Source organism: Camarhynchus parvulus, chromosome 3 (genome assembly GCF_901933205.1).
Source record: "Camarhynchus parvulus chromosome 3, STF_HiC, whole genome shotgun sequence".
Taxonomy (NCBI): domain Eukaryota; kingdom Metazoa; phylum Chordata; class Aves; order Passeriformes; family Thraupidae; genus Camarhynchus; species Camarhynchus parvulus.
In genome coordinates this window covers 61,212,293-61,233,842 of record NC_044573.1, presented here as the reverse complement: position 1 = coordinate 61,233,842, position 21,550 = coordinate 61,212,293, and the positions used below count along the sequence as shown (strand labels likewise).

At 39.7% G+C, this 21,550-nt stretch overlaps 1 protein-coding gene across 3 annotated transcripts in view; it reads left to right on the top strand.

Annotated features, from left to right (window-relative positions):
• The window catches only part of NKAIN2 (sodium/potassium transporting ATPase interacting 2), a 517,183-nt gene that overhangs the window by 480,389 nt on the left and 15,244 nt on the right, over positions 1-21,550 (top strand). For all 3 annotated transcript variants that reach the window (XM_030944619.1, XM_030944620.1, XM_030944618.1), the window contains one exon: positions 12,763-12,823. In XM_030944619.1, coding sequence (XP_030800479.1) covers positions 12,763-12,823 — 61 coding nt within the window. The remainder of the gene's footprint in view (positions 1-12,762; positions 12,824-21,550) is intronic.

Sequence of the window (21,550 nt, the reverse complement as noted above, 5' to 3'; positions counted from 1 at the left end):
TATCAGAAATGAAAGTCTGTCTGACTGAAGCAGCAGCAAGGACAATGAAGACAACTGCAGTACTTAGGGGGCTCAGTAAGAGCTCAAGATTAAGTAAATCAATATAAGAATGTTGAAAAAAAATATATGCCATCATCAGGACCTTTATATTTGGTACAAAAATGCAATGACCTAAAAAGAATTTGGAAGGATTTCTCCAAAAGAACACAGAAGAGTTTTAGGATGACTCTGTCAGATTCAAGTCAAATGGATGAGGGATCATTATCCAGATTTTGTATTGGAGTTGAATGAGATGGCTTGGCTGAATGATCAGCATGAGAAGCTAAAGGATCCCAAGGCAGGCTTTTGTGCTACATGCCATCCTCCAGATAAAATAGACATCTTCATGAATTATGCAACTAACTTGTCTCTGAATACTAGCAGGGCTTCACATCTGTCTGCTGCCCACTTCTATAAAGTCTTTCTTCGTGTCTACATTGCTGCATGCTGAAGACCACTGTGAAATTCGGAGAAAAGCACCTACTAATTAGGCACATGTTAAGCATGAAGTCTAACACCTTGTTGTGGAATTCTGTCTTCACTGACAATTTTGCAGAGTTTTCAGAAAAAAACTTGTGAGCACACAGACTTTCTGGGCACATAAGCAGCCACCTGCCTCTGCAAATTTCATTTCCATTGCAGAGGAACAGCAGGCCTCTGCAAATCTGAACAAAGGACTGTGAAGTCTGTAAAAGAAAGATCTCCACTCTCACAAGCCCAGACTGAGCTCACTTATCTCCTCCTTCCTGATCCCAAAGTCTCCACAGGAAAAAATATCTGGATACACATGCTAAGCAGAAGCTGTACTTGTCCCAACCAGGGCCCAGTAATTCAAGCAAAGGGACCAAGACCATCAGATTGGAGCTCTTCAGGTAAAGTTGTGATTTAGACACTGCTTGCAGCACTTTTGGAAATTGGAATTTTTCTGCCCTAATGAATTTTATGAGTGAAGGCTTTTGGCATTTTCAACTTAATTTTAACCTATTTCTTTAGTATTATTAATGTATTTGACATGTTTCAGGTTTTTGGGAAACAGAGACCTGCTTATTGGGCCTGTATCTACTCTGATTCATAGACAGTCAAGCAAATGATCTATTTTATTTGGGTATCCCATTCATATGTCAAACCTTGCAAATCTTTTATCTCTAATAACTGCTGCCACTCCAATTCCTGTTCACTGAACTGCTGTTTCTTTTGTCTCGGCATAAAATGCCTGGGGGGTTTTCAGACTGTTTTTCCTCCATTTTCTATAGCTCTGAATTTATTCTGCAATGTCTCTGGCCTTCCACTGGACTTTCATACCTAACGTGTTAAATCTGTACATTTCTGGGTTCATGCTGCAATCTTATGTTCCTACGGATTCATGATTTCTTGCCCACTAATACTGTTATTCATTTTCCAAGAACTTCCAAGTACCTTCTATTCAAAAGATAGTACTAGTATTTTATTGCCCTAAATGTGAGAAACCAAATAAATCTGAGTTTATGAATTTTATTAGGGCACCAGGGAAAAATACCAGTGAAAGGCAGGTCAGTATGCCTGTGTGCACTTGAGTACCTGGTCCCTCTTTCCCTCTGCGCTGGCGCTCTTCTTTCCCCTCTGACAACGCACTCTAAGCAGCTCTCCACCGCATTATACTGCAAATAATGTTTTCTTCTCCCTTTGCAACATTCTCCTGATGTTTCCTAGTACATACAACTTTGCTGCTGACTAGTATCATGTATCCTGATATTTGAAAATAGGCAGGATCATACAAAACATCTAAGATTAAAGCTCTTGAATTGGAAACATGGCTAGAACTGACCTCTGACAACAGAATTTTTTTTCCTTCTTTTGAGAAGTCTAACTCAACTTTATGCACACTTTCCCTAAAGCTTTTCTAAAGATCTCATTTGAAATTAACTTCTAAAGATTTCAGTTGAAATTTTCCACTTAATTTGGGTATATAAGAAACCAGGGGTCAAAAAAACCCTCACTAAAACTTTACCCTATGTGTATTGCTGCTATGCAGCTACAGAGCTCAGTGGTCTGCAAAGATGGCTATGGATCTCATTGCACAGTGCTGTGCTGTGTTCTTATGTGTCTTCAATTAAATTACCCTTCTACCCTTTATTCTGCCAAGTCAATACAACCAGATGAAATATTTTTCCATTCTGGCAATGAACTGGTGAAGTAGAGGAACCAAACATCTAAAAATATTTTTTTCTCTAACCTTCAGTAGGAAATAACATCGTCTTTCATTTTTCAAAGACTTGGTGCATCTGTTCGAGTCAACACCAAATTTCTGTCTACTAAATATATATTTTTGACAGAAAATTGCAAAAGATGTGATGCTGTAAACATTTGGAATACACAAATTAAATAAAAACAACATTAAAAATAAAGCATTAACACATTGCTGATATTCTGCACAGAGTATTATTATAGATAAATAACAGCATAGAATAGTATATGTAGCTGTAGCACTTTTCATGCCTTCCATGCAAAAACTGAAACCAAAAGTCATAACATTTACTGGAACTTTGCAGTGCCCTGGAAAAACAGGAACCTTTATCTCTATGTTACAGATATTGTGAGGAGGAAAAAAAGAGGAAAAAAAAAGACTAAAACATGATTGATTGTGTTGTTTTGATATTCATGTTAGGGGTCTGCATCAGAGAAGTGGGACTTTCTGGAGGCAAGAAAAGCAGAGTATTTTCAGGGATAAAAAGAAACACAGCTGCTGTACCAGCATGGTGGCTGCTTGTGTGCAGTTGTCAGAGCAGAAGGAAAAGGTCTATGGCTTTTGCTCTCACTTCATGTGGTCCATTGCCAGTGTGCAGGCTCAGTGGAGACTGCCCTTCTCTGTCAGTGCAGAAGCTTTCCCTCACCTCTCCTGCTGGGGCCAAGGCAACCTAATCTGCCACTAGATGGGCTAACTTGAGTGACCCATGTCTGGAACAGGTGACAGAGCTGCAGCCTGCACCACATGTGGGTTAAAGAAAACACAAACCTCACATTTTTCATAAAGGCTAACATGTCAAAGTACTGCTGCCACTTGTGCTCTTCCTACCAAGTAGCTTCAGCATCAACACATTAAACAGCCTGTTCCTGGAACCTAGGGAAGAGATGTGTGCTGTGTTACTGAGAGCCACACAGGTCTTCAGAGCTTCAAGCTGGTGATCACTGCTTTAGAGAGAAACGTGCCCAGTTCAGATGAAACATTTACTTTAAAACGGGCATCTGATGTCTGTCGATGGCAGAGGTCTAATTCAGACTTCCCTGATCACCGTGGCTGGCACAGGCCCAGGTACTGCATTATATTAACAAGGTTCATAAACTGTCAGAGATATAACTCATCCACTTAACTCTCTGCAATGAGGCACAGACTCTGAGGACATGGCCTTTCCGAGAATGTTCTCTCTCTGTAATTCGTCATTCCCCCGAAATGCCTCATGTGATATGATGTTACTGGAATCTTCAGCTAAAAGCTTCAATTTTTTTTTGGTCACACGTATTGCAGAATGTATCCATATGTATTCTGCCACCCCAGATGGTGACTGGGGTGTCTGCCATCAAACTATTTCCATTTGGAGCAAGGAGATCACTATTTTTCATGCTGAATACACGAGAGAGTGATCCTCTGCCCTTAAGCAGAATGTCTGTAAGGGGAAAGGTGCCTTTGACCATGGCATTCAATCTGTTGTTCTGCTTGGAGCTCTAGAGCGTAATCTCTCTTTGTACCAGCCTAGGCTGCATGGTGTGATACTCATTTAAACTCTCCAGCGGTTCTCCTTTTGCAGGAAGGGTTTTCACAAAGGGTTTTCACAAATGCTTTGGCATTTGCTTTTTGAAGCCTGCTTAGCTGATTTTGCTGAATGGAAAAGGTAGCCCTAAAACATATCTTTTATTATAGTTTTCAAAGGTGGAAAAAAGCCTGCAGTAGGTTAATGCTGAGAGGAAAAACAGCATTGAAACATTAGTTGAGTTCAGTTACTTTAAACATTAGACACCACAGGAAGAGGTTTTATTGACTTTGAAACCCCTCCTGACACTTGATGCTGTTATATTGTGCACCTGGAGCAAAATGTTTGTGCTAAGCAGTGCATTTGCTAGATGTATGGACTCTAAGGAGATGGAATGATGTGGAGCATCCTATGCATGCTGCTTTGCACTTTCCTGAGATACCTCTATTTCTTTACTCCAGAGCCTGAGGCTTAAGGGAGTTATTCAGTTAAGATAAGTTCATTCATCCTCATCTGCCTGATATGCATTGCCAGAGACAGAGGCTGTCCTGTCAGGTATCCCACTTTTCCATATTGTGCACAGGCTCGAACAGCCACGGGGCTCAGGCAGAGCCTCCACCTGACAGTCACCTTCCTGGCAGCTCTGCTGCTGCTGGCACTGTCAAAGAGATCTGTCAATTCCTCTGCTGTTAGTCCACAATTCCCACTGAGCTGCTGAATAACTATTACTGTATTTTGATAATCCATCAGCATTCAGGTTTCATAAGTTCAAGCCCTATTCATCCTGATCACACTCTTTCGAGCTGTTCCTGTGAATGCCTTATTTGTTTTTCTTTCTGTATGTTAAAGTAATGAGCCTGACTATTCAGGCTGCTGAAGAGCTGCTTCAGCTGAGCTGTGCACTTTGCATACCGTGCATCCGCCTGCCTTGTCAGCACCACCATCCCCAGCTGTTGTGGGAACACTTTGATCAGAACATTATTAGGCTGCTACAACATAACCACCACCATGGAGTCAGTGCAGTGCAAAAGCTGTCACATTCCATGAAGTTTCCTGACCCTGGGACCATCATTAGAACCTTCAAATAAACAGCAATTCATCACAGGGAAAATAAGTATCATCACAGAGAAAGAGTTGGCTGTTACTGAAAAATCTCTTACCTCTGATGAAATGTTCTGGCTTTTGTCATTTATGTGACAGCAATGATCTAATTTAATCTAACATGTGATGTTGGAGAAGAGAAAATTACCTGTGCTTTCTTTCTGAACTTTATACAGTGTTCATGGTTGGACACAGTCCTGAGAAGCTGGCAGACACAACATATTATTCTCCTTCTCATCTTCTACTCACTGTCTTCTGAATGTTTGTTTCCTGGATCCAAGGGCCTGGTGTTCACACTCAAAGCATTGAAGTTTATTTGCCATATGGGTGCCTCAACATGGAGGGATGAATATTCACTGAACAGAAACTCTCATATGTGTTTGTTTATCAGAAATTCAAAGCTCTCTTGTACCTTCAAAATATTTTCCCCTACACAATCTGCACAATTTTTTTTTCCTTCAGCTCCTCAAAAGAGTGAGTAGCATTGATAATCAATTGTCTCTTCTAACAGAGTTCAATTTAAAATGCTAGACATTCATTTAGTGGGCTGCAAGGAGTCTGTGGCTTTGTTAGATCTGCAGCATAAAGAACCAATTTTTCTTATCCTAATCCTATGGCTGTCTGAAAAAGGTGACACACAGTTACACATAATGATAAGAAAAGCTACTGCTGCCAAAGGCAGTAAGATACCAAAGCCAGATGATTAAACCATTCCAAAGCTTTCCCAGAAGACAAGAGGAAGCAAAGGTCCAAAGTTTCTTTCATAGAAGTTATCACACTATAAAACCTTCAGAACAAAGCCCACATAAAGACACATATACACTTTTGCTTTAATAAACTATTCTTACTATTTACAGAAAAAATGGGGTGATGCATATTTTAAAACCTTTTATTTTGTTTTTTTGTTTGTTTAATTCATTCTTTGGGGTTTTTTTTTGGTTTTTTGGTTTTGTTTTTATTTTTTGCCAAGAGGACAGAGCCAGTTTTGTTTAAAAATAAGTGGGATTTTTTTGTGCAATCTACACAGCTCTAATGGCTAAATAATTTTTATGTGAAGAGCAGGCACCACACACAACACACACCTGACCCCTGTACAATCAAAACTCTGTTCTTACAATGACAAGTTGGGCTACAGAGCTACACCATTAGAGGAAACAGAGCAATAGACTTCCCATACACTTGGATTGGATGGAATTAACAAAAATATGTAACCAAAAAATCTCCTCTGACCTTAATGAAGTCAGAAAACATAAAGCAGAAACAATTCACAAAATCAGAAAATATAAAATTAAAATTTCTCCAGGTTTAACATAGTTTTGGCATCACTAATGCCTTCAGCCTGCACTGCACAATGTACATTTGAGCTGCACCCAGTACCTGCTGAATGCAGGTGGGGAATTTGTTCCTGGCCTCTCAGCCCCATCCTTGCTCTAAGCTGTCACCTGGGGATCTGCACAGGTGAGCCTACCAATGAGATGTGCCTGCCTCAGCTTCTTGAGGGGGTACAGAGAATCCTGGCTGGGCCATTTCACCTGTGGGAGCAGGAATGTGAAGTTCGGTGTTAAGCCTGAATCTAAAAGATGCTCCACAGTTCAGCTAACACAGAGGTCAGCAGTAAGCGATCCCCACATCTACCTCGTGTGAGCTGGTAGCCCCTGTATTTGAGGCTACCTTTCAAGTCTGAGGCAGGAAAAAAGGACATGTTACTCTCTAGCTGTGCGATGAAATCATGGAAATGTGCCAAATGTCATGTAGTTATCAAAAGCATAAATCACTCTGAAATCCCTAGGAAAAGTGAAGACTTGTAGAAAGTTTTAGGTCAACATTTCAGAAAACTCTTGCTAAAGTTTAAACTTTCTGGAAATTTGGGTCAAGCCAAATGTCTGTAATACAGCTACAAAACAGGTAAGTATCTCTTGCTTTCTACTGTTGTTAAAGGTTTGCACTGCTCTTTTGTGACAAGCCACAGTGCTGTGGTTTTCAGTGCCCCTGTAGTCTCTTCAATTCATCAGGTACAGAAGCTTGCCAGGGAAGATGCTCAGGGAATCCTGAACACGATAGAACTGCTCTCAAGCACCCAGCAGCATTTCAAACAGAAGCTTTCTAGCAGGTCTCCACAGGGATCTTCAAATGCTTATACAAAAAGGAAATCTCCAGAAAACTGAAGAGTCCACTGAGAAATAAAGGAAGATTTTATGTTAAGCACCTTCTAGACAGCTGATATAAAAAAAAAAGATTATGATGCACTAGTTGAAATAAATGCAATATTTATCACACTTCTCTTTTCCAGTGTGCCTAGACTTGTCTGAATTTATGATTCATGGTTTTACTGTGTCTGCTAAAAAGAAAAAGACAAAAATCTTTGGGGCTGAGTTATCAGCTCAAGAGAGGAAACAAAAATAATTTGATGACTACACAGGCTAAGAAATTATCATTTTGGCTTGCTTTTCAATTTCATAAGTGCCCACTAGATATTATTGTGGACATGTCAGTTTGACATTAGCTCTTTTAAGTAATTGTTTTGTTGTACAGAATAAAGCTACTTGGCCATACTAATGAAATCTTCTTTCTGGACAGCACATAGATAGTTAATTCTGTAAAAGAATGACAGCAAGGCCACACAGTCTACCTTCCCTATCAGGAATCTGTCCTTATACCAATAGCTTTCGTATTCTCTCCTTTTATGATGAAAGAGATTTAAACTTGGAGGAATGACAGGATTCTCATAATGTTAAACGTAAGCACAAATAAAAGCATACCTCAACAGAGTAGTTTCCATGGAACGCAACTTGAGTTTTATATTAAACTCCAGCAGTGATGTTCACTCACTGATGCAGCACTGCTGAAGGCAGTGAAATCAAGCTTGAAAGGGTTTTTGCAGGGGGCAGCTTTAGAACCCCCATGACACTGACTTAAATCTACAGATATTGAGAGAAAGGTCTCTGCCTCACCTTTCCTGCTAAATAATGAGTATGATTCTTCTGAGAATCAATACACTGGAAGCTTTCTGGACAGTAATTCTCCAGTTCTTCAGTTGCTCATAATGTGTGTGTGTGTGTATATATATATATAGCAATATATCTCCAGACTCCAAAAATCCATTTTAAAGAAATATTGCCCCTTAAATGCACACCACTACAAAGGTTTTATGTGTGCAGACCACTGCAAGCTTAAGAAAAATGCACGTGGCTGGACACGTAACATCGCAGGTTTGCAATATAGCATTCCCAGGGCCAGAATTACATCCATGCATTTCTGCTGTATTATTGCTTGAACTAGCCCATATTCTGCTTAGGTCTTAAAAGCAGAGTGTTTATAGACACCTGCAAAAACTTAATAATGAAAAGTAAATGCACAATCCTTAGCTGTTTCAGAGATACTGAAACATTTTTCCATAGGAAAACACAATAGGTCTGTGGGGTTTAAGTCTAAGGTCCATTTCACTAGACCAAGCATGGTTATAGAATAAAAACATATTCATTCGATGAAACAAAGACTATGTATTATTTCCACAACCCTTAATTCATTAATCCTCATCTCAAGCCTGTTCCTCACCACCCTATTCCAATTAGATCCCCTTTCAGTTTTTGTTTCCTCCTTGCCATCACTCTTTTGTTTCAATTTCCCAGCTTAATAAACACAACTTGTAGTAATTATCTATATAGACATTGCTTTAAAAGAGGGAAGTGTGGGAACCTTGACCAGAAATTTTGGTTTTTATATGATAGCCTTTTTTTCCAATCTGGTGCTCTTTGCAGTGTATAAAAACATTCATCTCCATGAAAGAAGTGACAAAAAATAGCAAGACAGGATTTTAATCAATACTGATCCTGATTGAGTTTGATCACAGCACTTGACATTTTGAGCAAGTCTGGAAGTACACTCACAGTGACTCAGGTTCTGCCAAGAGTTGTTAGAGGTGTAATGGGACATTGTTGACTTGGGTGGGAATATTCTACTTTTTTGTTTTCCTTACACAGCTATGATAAAGCAATAAAATGCATTAACTTCATTTTGTAGTTAATCTTCTTACCAAAGCTTCAGTTATGCTGTTTTATTGGTGATTTATTTTAGGCTTTGCTTGTCTTCTTTTTTCTTAACAGAAGGAAAACGGTTTTATCAATATGCATATATATTAAAAAACAAACAAACAAACAAAACCCCCCAAAAAATTAAAAACCTCCCACAAAATTATTAAGTGTTTGAGATCATTGTTTCTAAAATTAAGGTCATCAGATGCCATCAAAGTACTCCGAGGGAGCTGGTGCAGGAATGGATAATGTGTCACTTTTAGAAAGAGCAGTATTCATTTATACTCTCATATGGACATATCAGGGAAAGTTGTAAAGAGCAGGTTGTTTCAAGGTACCGAAAATGAGGTTCATAAAAACATGCATTCACTAATCACTCTATGTATAAATGAGTAGAAATGTTGCTAATGGCTCCTTCTCCTCTAGAGGCCCATACTACAGCATTAAAATGTGAGTGGGACAGATGTAGACACCTAAGCTTGATGGGTCTGGGATCCAGAAATGATCTTCCGCTCATTGCACCTATTTCTTTTTATCACTGCATGGTTTATAAAAAAACAAAGCTCAGTTAATTAAAAAAAATAGGTAGGGATGCAAAGCAATGAGATTTTTCAAGCTAACTTTCCCAGTTTTAAACTGATTTTCTGAGACAGTCAGGCTCCTTCTCTTCTTCATCTCTGAGGACTCATTTCCTTCCTTCTCGTGTATGACAAAAATCTTTTGGAGCTACTGAATCAGGAAGACTCTGCTCTGTGTAATTCTCATACTGCACTGAGCACTGCTGTGTTTGAGGACTTCCCAGGAATATATTAAGTGATGTGACTAACTTCTATCATTTGCTTTGGTTTGGATTTCTTCTCTCATAATATTCTTCAGGATGAGGAGTTATTCACTGTTTTTTTTGGATTTGTTGGGGGTTTTAGGGTATTTTTTGTGATACAAAAGTATATTGTGGTGTGCTCTTGTTAGAGAGAAAAGGTTAAAGTCTTGCACTATAACAAAGGTAGTAAATTTTGGGAGAGCTATCAATCCACATAGGAATTCATTAAAATTTTTAGTTGACCAAAGTCCCCAAGAAATCTCTGCTATCTGCATAGATGAGCTTCCCTTCTTATGGGAAGTCCAAGTCCACAGGGAAGGAAACCTGTTCCTGACCTCTGTCTTGGGGATCTCTGCAGTTACCATGGGCTCAGGTCATTGAGTATCATCAAAGTGAATATTGCCACTTTTGGTTCTGAGCCTCAGCTCACAGTGTGTGCCCACTGCTGCTGATGAAATTAGAAGGTAAACTTGAATGACTGTCACTGTATCAGAGCTGATAAATTACTTTGTTAAATAAAAAAAAAAGGGGAAAGAAGAAAAAACTAATGTGAGATTCAAATAGGAACAAAATCATTATGTTTACCAAGCAACGGGTTGGATAAATGTGGGAGAAGGGCAGGTTTCTTTTATGAACTCTGATTATCTCATGGGAAAAAACCCTGACATTCTTACTTAGAACAGAACAATTTGAGCTTTAAGGCATTTTTTTAATCAACAAGCTCATCTGATGAAATGCTGTAGGATTTGCTTATATATCAAAGGAATTCCCTAGAGATTTAAGCAATGTAACTGAATGCAATTAAAAGATCAGTTGTAAACACCATTTGTGATACAGTTTGTTTGCTGTGCTTTGTAAGATAAGTTCAGTTAATAGCACATGAACTTGTGGTGGTTGACAAGACAGTATTGAACTGTAGCGCAAGAAAAGGATTACCATAGGAGCCTGCTAGAGATGCAACTATTCAGCTATCTTGGATCTGATGGTCTGTAAAAAGAGAACAGAGAAACTATTAAGCCAAGGTTCACATCCAAGAATGGAATCATTTATGAACAACCTTTCTGGGCCTAATTTGTTGCTGAATTAAACCTCAAGTAATGTCATTGAAGTCAATGGGGTTATGCAGGGCATAAGTCGGTGGAGCAAATTAGTCCTCTGTCTTGAAGCCAAGAAACAAAAGGGAAGAGGGATCCAATAAAGGAGAGATGAAATGCTGATATTAGCTGAATGCCACTTCTTGGTACACTGCGTTCTTTGTGTCCAGCAGTGAATATTTCATCCTTCCCAGGTGTAAAATCTTCCCAGCAGCACTGTAAGGCAGATTTATAATAAATGACAAAATTAATGGTTTAGTTCCGTTGTAATGCAGCTTCTGGGCTTCCAACAGGAATTTAAACTGTGAGCAGACAACATATGCGCTGGCTTCAGAGTGATCTCCAAATCAAGTCTTGATTTTTTAGGAAAACATTCAGGCTGACCTTTTTATTTCCCCTTTGGCCATCTCCTACCCATACAGATATTAGAAGGTAGCATTTGTGATTATAGGTAGCTTTCTACATAGAAAACTGACAGAAATTCCAGGAATATCTGTGTAAGAGCTGGAAAAAACTAGGCGTAGTCACTGCCTCAGATATGAAGGCACTACAAAATAGAATGGATTTGTTTGCATTTAATTTATATATGGGTAATATTAAGGGCTCTAAGAATCCACAATATTGCAGTAATGTACAAATGCCCTGGATTAACAAAAAAAATCCATTTTCACTAACCAGTATTCATAATACATGGTCTCTCAAATTGCACTTCTTCTACTGTCCAACCCACTGACTACTCAAACTGAAGTCAAGATCATCATCTCCCTCAGCCGGAGATTATGGGTTTTGCAGCATTCACAGAGAGCTCAGTCCTGGCTGAAGCCTCTAGGCATTTTTATCATCCACATAAAGAACATAAATTCCCAAAGTGTACAGATGGTTTTGTAGCTCATGTAAATATCTCTGTGAGGTGGCCTATGCAGAATAACACATTTTGGCAACATAGCTCACTTTTCACCACACAGAGATCAACTAACTGGAATTCTTTAGATATCCTACCATGCAAACTTGGAGGATGAAAATTATTTCTTTTAAAGGAGTGGAGAAAACTCTCCAGACCTACATGTAAAGAAGTTGGGTAAAGCATGTGACACATGTTGCTGCTCCAGTATTTGTTCTTTTACTTCTGGTCTAACTTAGCAACAGAGCTTACTGGAGGGACCAGCAGCTGACTCACATGATACTTGGACAGTTGCATGAATGATATTGGCCATTTATTCCTTTTTTTATTATCATTTTTTCAGGTGGTACTTCAATAACTACTCCAGATTTTCATTTTCTTTAAATCCCATTGCTCCTGTTTACAATTCAATTCTGGGCATGCTCTGCAGAGAGGATTGAAGGGAACAAGATACAAATTTGCCAGCTGCTGTGTGAGATGCTGATGTAAACACATCCAGGACTATCCAAAGTGACTTGTAATGAGGCCTGGGGACTATTGCAGATACGGGAACAAGTTCTATTAATCCACAGCCCTAATTTCAACTGATAAAATATCATTATAAAGCTGGTTTACAAGTGCACTGAATTTGTCCTTGATTTAGTCGGCACAGTTCCCATTTTAAAAAAAGTTCTGCTAGAGGGCCAGGCTTTGTTGGGTAGCAAATCTGATTTTGACAGAAATATTTACATTTTCAGTAGCTAAAAGCTCATCTATCCAAATACTGATCCATTTTTGTATTTTTTCAATGATTGAAAAGAAGTTACTAGGTATTGGAAAAATTTTGATCAATTTCTGGAAGTTTTATTGAAGGATGTGTTTTTCAAGAAAGATGCATTATTCCCCTATTTCTAATTAAAATTGTTAAACTGTTGTGGAGAATTATCTTTACCTCCTCAAAGAAAGTCTGTTGAATTTTGTTGTTTCTGTTTCTGTAGTCACTTTTCTAAAACCATCTCTTGTTTCTCTATGGTATCAGTCTTACATCTAACGCTATTACATTTTGTTTCAGCTGGCAGGCTTCATCTATGCCTGTTATGTTGTGAAGTGTATTACTGAAGAAGAGGACAGCTGTAAGTACTAAAGCTTTATTACATACAAAATGAATTCTTTTTTTTTTAATCACCTCTCCACTATGCTGGCTCTTGCTGACTTTAACCTAAATGCCTTATTATACTGTAACCAGATCATGTTTTCTGTCCATCCTTCTCTGTCTAAAATCTGTAAATTCTGAGACAAAGAAGGAATGAAATACTGGTTTAAATTTACATACACATCTCTTCTGGAAAGATAATTGCAACTCTTTATCTCACTACTTAGCTTAAGACATAAAACAAGGGGGTTTTGGGGGTTTTTTTTGGTGTTTTTTTTTTTAATAAAAAGAAAGAAAAAAATCCCTATTAGTAAATACAAGTTGTTTTTTTCCTTGCTCCAGGCTGTTATGAACTATTTTCAGAGTAATTGGTTACAACTGAAGTTATAGCTCTTTTGTGTTGGCATGTATGTTGTCCTGTAAAAGCAATTCTGGCAAAAAAATACCTTTAGATCATCGCAGGGCTTTAATTTATGAGAGGTTAAACAGCAGAGCTCCTCTTTGTTCCTCTTTGTTCCTGCTGCTCCCAGGGTGCACTTACATGAACTGAAGTGATTTCATATAGATGTAGATTTGTGTTTCTTCTACTTATTTATATCAATAGAATCCTGTTGAACAAAATTTGCTCTTATTGCATTCTGTAGAGTCAAGCCATTTCATTTTTTCCCCTACTCTAACCTGGATTTTTTTAAAAAGCTCTACTGCAGCATTTCACTACATCTTGGGATTCATACTAAAGCACTTTAGAAACAAGTATCAGAACTGCATGTAACTTTGATAAAATATACATGAATCCTAGGGAGAGCTCTGCAACAGGAAGCTAAAGGGTTTTTATTTGATTGAGAGCACTGCTAGGGCTGGCGGGGGTTCCTTTGTGTGTTCTCCTGCGTGGAAAATAGCTACAACCCTGTAATCTATTGGCAATACAATGTCACTGTGAACCATCAAGGGGAGATTTAATGCTGAAATCAAACCACCACACTTTGGAGGTCGTTTCGACTATGCTCATTTCAGTTGTCTTTGCGTTTCTGTGGAAGTGAGGAAGGTATAAAGAGTACAAAGGGTTTGGCAAGCTGTGTGGAGCAGGGGTATGTCACAAATAGACTTTTCTGTTTAGGGAAGTACCCAGCCAAATGTATTTTCTCCTGCTTTCCCATTAAGTGCATTTATTATCCACAGAGTTGAAGGACAGTTATTCCTTGTCCCCCAAAATGGTATCCCATTCAATACTGTTCTGCCCTCTCTTCTAAGGGCTTAAATATTTTTTTCACTATTCTGTAATGCTTTAGGGCATGATATAAGCAAAAAGCAAGGAAGGGACTTGAGACTTGGCTCACCAATCAAGCACAGAAGTCAGAGCACATTTGGGAGATTTCTCCCATGGTTCATAAAGCAGCATTCCCGGCAGGAATGCCACGGCCAATATGGTATTGTTTTCTTCTCTCTGCACCAAGAGTTCCCTGTTGTTCAGCAGCCACGGATTGTCATGCTTCTTTGAACATTTTCTTGCCTTCACCTTGAATATTTTGTCATTACTTTTGTCATTTAGATTTCATTATCACTTTGTACACCCCAGCCACATCTTCTCATCCAGTCAAAGAGCATCTCACCCATCTGCCAGCACCTCTCTGAGGCACCAGGGTGAATCCCCACCCAGTGCAATGGAGCCAGTATAAGCTCAGGTGCTGCAGCTTCCCCTCTGCTGAGGTTTGGAAGCTTGGCTGGCCAAAAAAGGGAAAGGGAACTTCTGTGGCTGAGTTGTGCCAACAGTGTAATAATGTTCAGATTGGATCTGGCCCCTCAAGGTATCATAAAATTAGGACAGCTTTAGTTTCTATGGAGAGGACTCATGAAGTAGCAAGTAAGAATGACTCTAGTTCTCTCTTTGCTCAGACATCCACTCTGCCTTGTACCAAGCATTCACTGTGACAGCCAGGGCCTGCAGTCTATACAAATAGTCCCTGCTCAGGTTTAATTTAAAATTATTTTATTGTCTTATATACATTTTCTCACTTTTTCTATCCCTTTTGGCAACACATGCATCGATCGTGCTCTTCTGAGAAGTGTATCCCTTATGGATGTCATATTATTTAGTATTTGTAAGGATAAACATGTTGGGTCATACCAAACTCTCATTTAGCCACAAGTCCTTTCTGATGAGACAGAACCAACAGAAAAATTATTTTGCTTTTCATGAGGGACAAAGTGAGCACCCATACACTCGATTCCATTTCTTCTGCTTTGCTAATGGGCCATGGGAACAACAGCAGTCCAAAGGAGAAGCAAAAGAGGCAGAAACACTGAACCTGGCAGATCTGAGGAGCAAGGCATAAGACTGGAGAAAAAGCCATGCAACGTCCAAGAGCCAAACCTGGGCATGTTCCAGATTTTAACCAGATGAAGATATTGACACTGCTGTGGAGTATGGAACGTGTCGCATCTCCTGTTGGCACAGAGCATCAACTGTAAAAACACTGTCAAGTTGCTCTTAAGCTGCTTCAGCTGAGTTAGCTTTGCTCTCAAAGTAATTGGAACAAGCTGAAAGAATTACTATTTCTCCATTTTTTAATGCAGATTTTATTAAGAGATCAAATGAGTTGGGGTAGAATTAAGCAAACATTTCACTAAGATTAACCTGCTCTAACCTCACTAAAGGATTAGGAATGGAACAACACAGTGATAAAATCACGGTCATAACTAGGACTGAATCAGCAAATCTAGAGGTTTTAATTACTCACACACCAAATAAATCCAGCCACAGCCCTCCTAAATCAAAGCTCAAGTCTGTGCTACCTTTCATGAGAACAATCTGCTTTGGGTTAATTCTGCACCAAGGATTAAAGAGGAAGTTGCTTTGTCTCCTGGTACAACCCCAGAAGTGCTCTGGTGCACACCAGAGTCAAACTGCAGCACCCGTGTCTTCCCAAGGGGCAGACAAGAGCAGCTTTTCCATGGCTGCTTCTCTCAGTGGAGGTTTACCACTCCTAAACATTTTCCCTGTGGCTGCACAAGAAGGAGGAACTCTGAAGGTTGGAGTGGCTCTGGTCTCTTTCTGGGAAAGACAAGGGAGTGCAGGTCCCCAGCAACATTGCTGCCAGCTCCACACTCTCCTCTGTCACATTCACATTTTCTGAAAAATCCCTTCGCCCAGGATTTTTTCTCCTGAGAAGCTGAGAAGCCTCAGAGAAAAATGAAAACAATAACTATCTCATTTGCTTCTCCTCTGTTTTACTCATCTGGAATGTGTTTGGAGATTGTTTCATTGGTTTCTGGTGCGAGTGTTTTCACTCATTGGCCAACCAGTGCCAAGCTGTGTTGAGACTCTGGAGAGAGTAATGAGTTTTCATTATTATCTTTTTAGCATTCTGTAAGTATCCTTTCTGTATTCTTTAGTATAACTTAGTTTAATATTCTTTAATTTAATATAGTATCATAAAATAATAAATTAGCCTTCTGAGAACATGGAGTCAGATTCATCATTCCTTCCTGCCACAGGGGTCCCAGCAAATACAATACTCCTCTTCACCACTGCCACTGGAATGCCTAAGCCATTCTTAGCTCATTAGCATTATTAGCTGCAGCAATTAAAAATAAAACATGAAAATGTCAGCAGCAGCCTTTACTTGGAGGCATCCAGTGACTGTGGACTTGTTGGAGCTCCTCGTTTTTCTCCCAAAATCATGTTAGGCCTGCATTTTTCAAAGGCTGCACATTATTTTTAATAACATCGAACTGTTCCTTTAATGTGCATTTGCTCACTAGCAATTTGGCTCCCTGCTATAAGCTGCTACTGCCTTGCTAAAAGAAAATTCAACATATTTCTAAAAACTTCATTAACTGTAGACATTTTGTGGGGAACACTGGAATATAAGCAGTCAAACAGCATCCTCCCAGGGCTTTTTGTCTCTAGCAATTAAGAAAGAAACCTGGGTTACTGAAATGGGAATTCTGCTCTCACAGGTTCTGTTGAGAGTAAGATTTGCTTGTTACTAGAGGAACAGCTTTGGCTAGGAATGAACCTCAGCTAAGAGAAAATCTCTAATTTAGTCTGTGTCTCAGTGTAAAATCCTAACCTAGAAGGCTCTCTTGCTGACCCAGAGAGGGAGCAGAAACAGCATTTACCTGCTATTAGGCAATGGCAAGGCAATCAGAGAACAAATATGACCCCTCTGAATGTTCCCTCGCATACCATGAGGTACAACCTTTGCACCATCTGATGCACATACACTTTCTTCTTTTCTCCTAGCATTGTTTCCAGTTAAACTGCAAAGCAAAAGAAATTGCAACTTTGTCTAGAAGATTTTTGCTGCATATTCCCTGGAGCCCTGCTATTAGGGATGTCTTGGCACAGAAGTGAAGCTCTATATAACCCTTTAAAATTATTTGACTCCTCCCCTCCAATAAAAATTTGGATTAAAGACTGCATTTGAATTACTGAAAATGTTCAGCAAGACAGCAATATCCTAGATAGGAAATATCTTCTGGTAAGCAATACAGCATTATGTGCCAGTCAACTTGGTGCCAAACAATATTTCACTCTGGGATCCACTCTGACCTGGGAAGTACAAAAAGTGATGACAAAGATTTTATTTTAAAAGACAGTGTTAAATTCGTTATATGTGAGAGATGTGAAATTTTGACATGCACATGGGATAGACAGAAAAACATTTTCTTTTTATCTCTGTTATAGGCAACCTTCCACCTTTGGGCAGGTTGCTTAACCTCTCCATACTTCTGTTTCCCATGTTTAAAATGGGAAATAATTGCAGGGACAAACTCACAGGCGTGTTGCTTCATAACTTTGAGCATCTGGGATGAAAGGCACTATTGAAGTGCAGAATATGCTCAGGTATCTCTTTTTTTCTGTGCCAAATGTTTGTCACAATCTGCTTAGAGAGACATTACAGAGAAATAATACCTCAGCTTCCATTCCTGCTTAAAGAAATCTCTAAAACAAAGAGAAAGAGAAACTGGTAGCAAACATTAGAGTATTAGTTCTGCTTCTTTGTTTCCCATCCCAAGTTTGTGGTTCCCAGAAATTCTTGACGGCAATTTGCTGTTCATGGACTTCCTTAACCGCAAGAGGTCTAGCTGTATTTAGTTTCCCATAGTGGTCTTTTCTTTCTGAAAATGTCCAACTATGTTTGAACCAAGAAATGTTTTATAAAACAGCCTCCTGAGAAAAGGAGATCTGATACCTCAGCAATACACTTTGTTTTGCACCTACCACTTGTGTAGTGTGTCCTGAGTCTTTCTCTGGAAAACACCAGGGATCCCATCTTCACCTTTTCCGTGCTGTCACAGGTGGCATTCATCTCACCCTCTTACAGCTACATGTAAGTAGGCCTGCAGCTTAAATTAACAACCAAGATTTCCGCCACAGTCAGGGGAGGCAGGGATGCAACCCCAAAGAGCAACCTGCCCTATCTGTGGTAGACACCGCTCTCATGACCGGGGGAATCACTGGCCTGACTTGTTTGGCTGGTGCTAGGGACAGCCTAGACAGCCCGCAGAGACAGCACAGCAACAAATAATAATAGGAACAAATAAAAGCCAATATTTAAAACACAGTTGTTCTCCAAACTGTTGAACAGGTCACTGTGAATGGGAATGCAAGGAATACACTACAATTTTGAAGCTTCAGCTTGTTTTTCCTCAGCTGTGCTCTTCAATTTACAGCCTGCAGCTCAATTAGAAGCTCTTTCCATTTACTTGTTTCATTTAGTGTGGTGACTGCTACATGATCTAAGTAAACCAGAGGGAGGAAAATGGGATGCCTTTGGCTGTCAGGATGCTGATAGAAGTGTGGAGGGAGAGAAGCCTTTGAAATCCCAAGGTGCTACTTCACGTTTGTCATCCTAAGGACAGCTGCCTTGGAGAGCCATGATGCCACCAGGAACATTTAGGAAATTCCCTGACATGCCTGTACAACATCAATCTTTTGCACATATCAGTAGCTGGTTCCTGTGTTGTTATTTCCAGTCATGTCCTGTCTGGGAGGGGGCTCCTCGTGGAGCAGAAGGCTGGTGTTGAGCGTCTCGTTCCCCTCGGCGCAGAGCGCAGGCAATCTTTGTCCCCTAAGGTGTGTGTGCTCGCTGCTTCTGAGGCACAGGCTGAAAACGTCTGAGCTGCAGCGTGCAGGCTGAAGCACAGGGGAGCAAGTCTATGGCAGGAAGAGATGACAAGTGAAACCGGCTGCATTTGAGATGCAAATGGAGCTGAGCAGTCCAAGGTGTCACAGGGCTTGGCAGACATTACACAGCCTGCTCTGTGATCATTTGGCACAGCACTGCAGAAAGAAACAAACTTAAAAGCTCTGAGGAGGTGCAGTTTGTTTAAATAATGGCAAGTAATTAGTCTGAAGACAAAATCAGTGATGGCATTTTATAATTACAATTAATTTAAAGGTTAATTTCCTTTGGTGCTAAAGTCTTATTTAAAACATTTACCAGGAAGGGAAATTAGGATGTTACTATCTAGATGCATAGAATGCTTCTGGGAATCCATGCCTATTATCACTAGGAAATTAGGTTAGACTCAAAGTGGGAATTTCAATTCATTTTAGTGTATAATAGATGGTGGTCAGGGCCTTGAGTCAGAAGGGCTGCTTAGGGTAGACTGTATGATTTGCATTTTCTTTGTTTGTGGGATTAATTGCAAATGTTTCCAACAAAAGGGCTGGGTTTATACATGAACAAGCTTGACATGAAAAGAAAATTGGTTATGGATTGCTGCCTTCGTAACTAATGAAGTTGATGTTCAAGGAATCCCTAGGAGACAGGGTTGTGGTATGAAACATATATATAAATAAAATCACACAAGAGAAAATGGTGGCATTGCTGGCTTCATCTCTGATGATTTCTTTTCTCCCTCTCTTGTCTTCCCTGCCACTCCCCCTGCATCCATCACCACCTCCTGTGGGGACTGTCAACCCCAATTTTAAAAATGTCTAAATAACATAACATAAAGCTTGAAGGAAGTAACATTTCCATTCCAGCAGCTCATCACAATGCAATACTGCTTAATAAAATCATTACATTGTAACAGCCAGGGAAATATACTTACCTTACATAATTTTTTTTTAATTATAGATCACACAATTTTTACCTAACCAGGAATGGCATAGCAGAAGTGTTGGAAAAGATCTGCACATGCCAATAGTGAATGAACTGCTAATGTCTGTGTTTTTGAAGAAAGATACATTTCATACCAAACCATTGGGAAAATATTACTCATAATTAATTATTAATTTCAGGAGAGGAACACAAAGGCATTCATACCATGAAACAATGTTCCAGGCAGTTGTGTCAAGCCAGTGGCAGAAATTAGGTAGTAACTAGTGATGCTTCTGATAAGAAAGGCTACAGATCATTCGAAGCAACACTCAGGTTGTTGATGCAGCTGAATAGGGTGTGATCTTCCTAGACATGGAAATGTTTTGACATTGAAAAATAGACAAAGCTCATATTCAAAATCAGGAAAAAATTAGCAAAATCTGAAACTCTCCACAAGCTGAAAATTGCTTACGAAATACTTTCAGGCATGTTTTGTTCTGGTGCTGGTGAAAGACTCCAATTCAACATCAGTCCTTTCCCACTGCTTTGCACTGAACATGGAGGGCTGTCTTTGAAAGGACACCCACCAACGATCCTTCATCCCCTGAGGCAGAGGAGAGGCAGCTTGGATTCTGAAGAGGAACAGCCTGCAAGTGGCCATGTGGGGCTGCTGGCCCCCTTCCTCACCCTGGTGTCCCACCCTTTGAGGGCAGCTGGCTGCCTTCTTAGGGTTTCAGCCAAGATTAGTGGGTGAACAACAGGTCCCGGCCATCCAAGATCACTCCAGGTTGACAGATAGCAGGGTCTTTGAGAGGAATGGAGATGAGCTGCTGTGGGTGGACCAGACTAATTAATTATTTCCAGTGGCCCTGCAAAGGACACCTGCCCACAGCCTTAGTGTCCTTCCTGCCGAGACAGTCAGTGTGAGCTCCTTGCAGTTTCCTACATGCCATGAACATAGCTTTGTACTAAATTATTTTTATCAGCATGACTCCTGTTAAAGTTTTCCTTATTGCTCTTCCTTTCAAATATCGAGATAGGTCTTCATTAGCATTGGATTGTTAACTTTCATAGATTTGGGCCTTAATTCTCCCCTTTGTTGCACCTACTAATGACTCTTTTTCTAATTTATTAGTGTGGCAGTCACACTTGGAGGCCACTGCTCCAGGCATTTTCTTTTTCCTTCTTTTTTTCTTTTTCTTCTCTTTATTGCTCGCCCCTAGCAGTGATCTGGCTAAGAACAATTTTTCCTAATGACTCATTTGATAACTTCTACAATAATTCAGTCTACCACACATTTAATTCTTAGAATGATTTGTCAGTCAAAATCTATATTGCAGGGCTATATTTTTTTGCTCAGCACTTAGGGATGAAAATTTGAACACAAATGGCTGTTATCCAGCAATGCTCAGGTCTATCCAGTTTAGAAAAATAACGTATTGTTCAGACTATTATTGTTCTCTTGGCTTATTATTGTTCTCTTGCTCTCTTAGCTGAGTGCAGGTCTTTAACTGATTCTTTCTTTACTAAGCATCAGACAAGCCCCACTGCAAGTTTGGAGACAATCCTTGCAAAGCCTTGCAAAGGTCAGGCAGCAACCCTATTTGCAGGTGTACAGGCTGATGGGTGGCTTGCTGTATTTGTCAGGTACA